General features: G+C 34.1%; 1 protein-coding gene across 1 annotated transcript; it reads right to left on the reverse strand.

The window, feature by feature from the left end:
- Window positions 1–749: 749 nt before the first annotated feature.
- Window positions 750–4,889, reverse strand: cldn18 (claudin 18). Its single transcript, XM_056474880.1, has 5 exons — window positions 4,632–4,889; window positions 2,204–2,368; window positions 1,927–2,071; window positions 1,709–1,807; window positions 750–913 (listed from the first exon to the last, which is right to left on the reverse strand). The coding sequence occupies exons 1-5, from the start codon at window positions 4,858–4,860 to the stop codon at window positions 775–777; spliced, it is 777 nt and encodes a 258-aa protein (XP_056330855.1). The 5' UTR covers window positions 4,861–4,889; the 3' UTR covers window positions 750–774.
- Window positions 4,890–6,742: the final 1,853 nt, after the last annotated feature.

The raw sequence follows: 6,742 nt of genomic DNA on the forward strand, positions 1-6,742 counted from the left end.
GTTTATAACTGTTATTTGAAATGTGAATAGATGTTTATGATTGTCAGAGTTGTAAAGTAAATTATAAAGAAGTGTTTTGTGTTTTTTTTCAGTGTTGTTTTAGTTATTGAGTTAGAGTTAGTGAATAGTTTTTAGTTTGCTGTATATAAAACAATAAAATGTTCATGTTATATCCATATTTAGCTAGCAGTGTTTTCCTGTAAGGAAAATATTTCAACCTTATGAGAGAAAGAACATTTTTTACATTTATTATGTAGCAATCTTTTTTCACAACACACACACAAAACAAATGTGCGAGAGCAAGAAACTCAACTGCTCAAGTAGAGATTGGCAAAGGTTTATTGAAATTCAAACATTTTTTTTAACAGCAAATGACTGATGAATCATACACACACGACACTCCAACGTTGTCTGGCCAATTTACGCCCAAGAATTAAGACTTTTAATTGAAGACAATTAAACTCAAACACAATTTTACTGCAAACACTAAAATAACTTTATCACTCAGTAAAGACCTGCTTCCTGTTTCTTTCTTGTGGCCTAAATCTTTGTTAGTTTAATCAAAGGAAAGCATCAGTCAAACTGACTAAAAATGTTAAGTTAAACTTTGCATAACTAAAAAACTTTAGTTGAAACTAATATTAGTTAAAGTATCATAAAAACATCTGATTTCATGACTTTTTGTCATGTCATTTTTTACAATTCGGTGCAAAGCATTTGATTGGTCTGGGATGAAAGATTTTGTATTTTTTTCAGTTAGATTATTGATTCTCCTCAGATTCTCTGGACTTGGGAATGGCATTGGTACTGGCACTGGGACAGAGACTGGCATTGGGTCTGGCACTGGGACTCTTCCTCTGCTGCCCTGCACTGGGCTGCGTTGTAGATGTAGCCCTCTCTCGTCTCAGTTTTGCTAAAAATAAATCAATACACTGGTTAGTTTGAAAACTAGGAAATTCTTAAATAAAGAGGCTGACTGATTGATTGATTGATTGATTGATTGATTGATTGATCGATTGATTGATTGATTGATTGATTGATTGATTGATTGATTGATTGATTGATTGATTGATTGATTGATTGATTGATTGATTGATTGATTGATTGATTGATTGATTTAAAGGTAAATTCACCCAAAAATGTTAATTATGCCACCCTTTTCTCTGGTGGCTCCAAACTTTTATGAGTTGTTTTTTTTTACTGTTGAACACAAAAGATGATATTTTGAAGAATGTTGGAAATAGTGGAAGACACGCTGGGGCACAGTTTGCAAGTTCTCCCATTGTTCACTTGAGTTTCCTCCGGGTGCTCCGGTTTCCCCCACAGTCAAAAGACATGTGGTGTAGGTCAATTGATTAAGCTAAATTGGCTGTAGTGTATGAGTAGCTAGAAAGTCATCCATTCCTAAAACATATGCTGAATAAGTTGGCGATTCATTCCACTGTGGCGACCCCTGATTAATAAAGGGACTAAGCTGAAGGAAAATGAATGAATGAATGTTGGAAATAGGTAGCCTTTAAAAGCATTATGGAAGTCAATAGCTACTCATTTCCAACATTCATCAAAATACTTTTTTTTGGGTTCTACAAAACAAGCGCTCAAACAGGTTTAGAACAAGTGGAGGATGAGTAAATGATGAGAGCATTTTAATTTTGGGGTGAACTATCCTCCTGTGGCATGTGATAGTATTACAAATGCAGTGACTTACCATTGCATTCTTTTGTATGCGATGCTCATCAAAATTCCTCCCAGAATTAACAAAGCTGCTCCCACCCAGGCTATGTAGAGGGCAGGGCCAAACGTGTACCTAACCATTCCGAATAATAATAGAAAAATCAGGAAGTTATGCACTCTGTTTTTTTACACATGACACATGTGAATTACATGCTGGTGGATGACTGCTGTGGGGTTTTTTTTTTCTTTTACCTGGAAGCAGATGGGTCCATTGCTGCTACATTGTTTGCACACTGTACTCCTCCCTTCTCTCCTTGCTTTTGGTTGAACTGGGGCATCATGAAACTAGGCACTAGTTGATCAGCGTACACTGATGCTGCAGCAATACCGCAAATTCCTACAGAGAAAAGAGAAAGATGATAAGAAACTTATATCATGCTATTATAACGTCTGTAAACATAGTGATAACAGAAGGATCAGACAGGTTTAGTTTGGCTAGTGAGTGATAAATAATCTTTTGTTTATATACCAGCAATGAAGAAAATGATCGCAGAACTTAGGATGAGTTTGGCTCTGGTGGAAAGCTGCATATTTCTCATTTTGAGGCACTTCAAGCAGAAAAACCCGATGAACACTGCGATCACGGCCACCAAAATCGCTATTATCATCAAAGCTCTTGCAGCCTGGAGGATTCCTGAAAACAAAATAATGACATTAACATCTTTTCGTCAGTTTTGTTTTTGTTCAATCTCGTCTTGATATTAGTGTTGTAAATGTGCATTTATATTGTCTTCTTTATAATGTGCATTTATATTGTCTTTAAGTGAACAGTTGCGAGACAGAGCCAACTACATTAAAAATCATGGCTCATTATCAGAATCTGGGGTTTGACGAAGATTGATTAAAAGGATAGTTCATCCAAAACTGATAATTCTGTCATCATTTACTCACCTTTGACTTGTTTCAAACTTGTTTGACTGATTTTCTTCTGTTTAACACTAAAGAAGACATTTTGAAGAAAGCTGGAACCTTGTAACTAGGCATGGGACGATAACCGGTTTCAAGGATTACCTCGGTTTAAAATGGCTAAAATGTTCTGTTATACTGTTCCTAAGGTATATGTAAGGAGTTTTTTTGTGTGTTGGAAAGATATCTGTGTTATTGAAACAAATGAAGACAGAAGAAGTCAACGATTTATTTGAATTATTTAACCTGACATGTTTACTCTTCCAAAATATTGTAAATGTTTCCTAAAAGAAATTATGTTGTTCAATGGGGACAAAAATATTTTGTCTTTACCCAGACATTTAAAAAAGAATTTAATTTAGAGCAGCAATCACAATACCGTGATACCGTTGTATTTTTATCCAAGGTTATCATAGCGTCAGAAAGTTATACCGGCCCATGCCTAACTGTAACAATTGATTTCCATAGTTTTTCCTATTGAAGTTAATAATTATGTTTTTAGCTGTGTTCAACAGAAGAAACTCATAACTGGTTGAAACCACTTGAGGGTGAGTAAATAGTGAGGGGGCGTTCCTTAGAGGACAGAAATGTCTGCCAACAATATAACTACAGTATAAAATAACTACTAAAAATTCTCAAATTTGATTTTTAAAATATAATAAATATAACTCTAGAAGATAGAAATAAAATCTTGCCAACAGTAGAAGGCATGTTAAGAAAGAATGCTCGATTTAATTAAGATTTTTAAGATTATTATTTAATTAAGATTTTGCAGTATTACTTCCTATTTATTTATTGTACTTTGCATAAATTGAAAAAAATGTATAAAAAAAATAATGAGGGTGAAATTAAAATGTCCACTCTTTGGCACAATGGATGCTGTTTTCATTTACAGTCAAAATAAACTATATATATATATATATTTACATTTATAAATGATAATGAGATAAATGTTTTCACACACACACACACACACACAAGATAATGAATAAATAAAAGCTGATCTTTTAATGCCGTTGCTGCAAAAATTCCTGGAATCAACAAAAAAATCAGAAAAATAAGCAACCTTTTAACCCCTTTGACTGCCTCACCAAGACAAAAATGTTTGGATTGCATTTCTTAACTCCTAATGTCTCGTGTTAACACACTCATTGCATTTTTTTCACACCTTCCCATAATTTCTAAAATATCAGCCACTACCAAATTCTTGATATGTTTGGTTTATGATAAAAGTCCCGGAATTAATACATATACTATGAAAAATCTGAAAATATGAAGTGTAAAACCAATTATTTAAAAATATATTCAAAAAAAAAAAACGTTAAATCCTCTTTATTTTTTGAAGTATTTGATTTAATATTTCAACTTCTCATTTAACATGTTTTCTTGTTTTGTTTTTTTAAAATAAAACCAAAATCAAGTGTAATAGTGCAGCAGGATTATGTTTGTTATATTTTTTGTAAACCAACAATGCTATGTGTGTAAACTATTATTTAAAACAGTCATTCTTTAAATGACTTTAACAGTCATTCTTTAAAACAGTAAAAACATGGTCAACCATTTGGTAGAGCAGGCAGTTAAAGGGTTAAGGCTGAATTATACTTCGATGTCGAGTGATCGGTGTCAAATGAGTGGTAAATCTCATTGCACTGATTCATTTACTTGAACTGGACATACCCACTGCACATGGACATTTGTAATTATGTTTATCTGTAAGCACACTTCTGCTATTAATAGTATCCTGTACATATATTCATTTATTGTAAATCTGTTCATAGCTAATACAACCTGTATATAATGTTGATAGTACATCCATCTGTAAATATCACCATAGTTTTTCTATAACTGCACTTTATAACTTATACCTGTATCCTGCACTTGCTGCTATTGCACTGCTGGTTAGACCTAAACTGCATTTCGTTGCCTTGTACTTGTACATGTGCAATGACAATAAAGTTGAATCTAATCTAAAAATCTAATCTAAATCTCACCTGAGTAGTTAGGATGGCTGTAGAGAGGCTGGCACTCAGGGAATACAGTCCCGGACATCTCGCAGTCCTTCCACAGACCCTTATAAGTGTAGATGGGGCTGATCTTTTGGGGATGATCCTGTTGCTGGTTTCTGAAACACCAGACGTCCATTAGGGTGGCTGCAAAAACTCCAGCCGTCCCAATGACGCCTGAAACGAAGCCTGTGGTTTGCAGAGCTGGGGCACTCATTCTGTCTGTTCTGTGTTTCTCGCTGAAGATCTGCTGGTGTCCAGTGTTGAGCTTCACTGAGGCTGGACAGGCTGAGGCTGCTTATAAACTGTCACGCACACTCATAAAGTGATGCTTGTGATGATAACCTTTGAGTGGTTGGAGATCCACCTACTTCCAATGCAAACAAAAAAGAAGTGTTTTAATCATCAAAAGCGCCATCCGTCTGATCATTAACAAACACATATTATACCTGAGGTCACTTGATGTGTAATATCTCAGAACAGTTCAGACAGGCCTTAAACCACACGCCTAATTGTTCGATCATGGTGACTCAGTGAAAAAACATTAACATCAGATGATTCTGCGTTATTTTGCCTTCGCCTTTGATTGTTCCTCTGCTGAATACTTTACTGATGCATGAAGAATCAGCAGATGATGAAAAGAGAATGAGAGCAATAAATAATTAGTTCATTTGTGAGCGGAGAATGCCAAACGTGAGATGTTGTGAATTGAGTCGCGCGTGTGTGTGTGTGTGTGTGTCATGAGTACAGGTTTGAAATGGTTTATAGCAATAAATAGGATGCACGTGATGAGACCAAGCCAAATAACTCATTTATGATTGTGCATGATATCATAACTCTGTAGCTCATTTATTATAGATAATCATTCAGATTTGCTCCAGACATAAACAACAACACTAGTGACTAACCGCACTTTCCATAGAAAACTAAAGATAAATGATATAGAAATATATATATAAACCACCAACAAATTTAAGTTGATAAAAACTTTTCATCAAGTTTGTCCTAAAACTATTGAAAAACATCTGTTCTTGCCATAGGACACTTTTGGACTTTTTGATCCACTTCAAATGTTGACCACTATACATATATGGGATTATGTGGCATTGTAATATTATAATGGCCAATTCAATAAAAAACAACTAACTGTATCTCTTAAAGATGTTTCTTTTTGTTTAATATACCACTAATGTACTGTATAGTAATTGTTTTGTTTTTTTAAAGGGCACCTATGATGAAAATCATTATTTTAGGCTGTTTTGACAGAACTTTAGGCGTAGTGTGTCCACAGTCATATTGGTGTGATAGAAACACAATAAGCCTCTTTTTTTAAATTTCCTAACATTAAAGTAGGATCCAAATCCCTCCCATTTTGAGGCCCACCGCAACGTGATGTACACTGAAAAAAATTATTCAAAGATGATTCCTTGGATTTACTCAAATTTTTTTTACGTTAAGTGGTTGTAAACAATTTATTTTGGCTGAATATAAACAAACAAATTAAGTTGAACATTATTAAATTTAATTTGTTTGTTTAAATTCAACACAAATAAATTGTTTGCAACAGTTTTGCATGCAACACTTTTTTCAGGAGTGCAGTTTCCTCACCCACCGAATTGATTGACAGCACCGTATTAACATGTCTCTAGTGGCACGTATAATCATTTCAACAAAAAGCTCTCTGTGATCATCAATCATCATCAAATGTGATCAAGAATAAGTTTTACAAATTTAAAACATTTTTAAAATAGTGCATTTTTAGTGATTTTACCATCTCTATCACCACAGCTGTGTGTCAGTACAGTTATAAAAGAAGACGATTCCATTCCGTTATGTGGATTTTAAATCATGTTTATTTTCTACATTAACATAACAGATATCCATACAGTAGTGGATATAATGCGTGTTCTGCACTCTCAGAAAAAAAGTACACGGTGGTACAAATAATGTTCCTTGAGGAACAGGTTTATGTCTTTGTAAAAGTTGTACCTTATATTGTACAGAAAAGACTTCTTATGATACTATTCTGTGCCTTTTATGGTACAACTGAAATGAAGGTACACAATTGTTCTCAACTCCTTTATTACAATACCTATGAA

This window comes from Danio aesculapii, chromosome 2 (assembly GCF_903798145.1).
Source record: "Danio aesculapii chromosome 2, fDanAes4.1, whole genome shotgun sequence".
Lineage (NCBI taxonomy): Eukaryota > Metazoa > Chordata > Actinopteri > Cypriniformes > Danionidae > Danio > Danio aesculapii.

Excerpts from the sequence above, each read along its gene's own strand:
- cldn18 (XM_056474880.1), bottom strand. The coding sequence starts at position 4,860 with ATGAGTGCCCCAGCTCTGCAAACCACAGGCTTCGTTTCAGGCGTCATT. Across the intron at positions 2,369-4,631 it reads CAGCCATCCTAACTACTCAG|GAATCCTCCAGGCTGCAAGA; the intron begins GTGAGATTTAGA and ends TTTTGTTTTCAG. Across the intron at positions 914-1,708 it reads GCATACAAAAGAATGCAATG|CAAAACTGAGACGAGAGAGG; the intron begins GTAAGTCACTGC and ends ATTTATTTTTAG.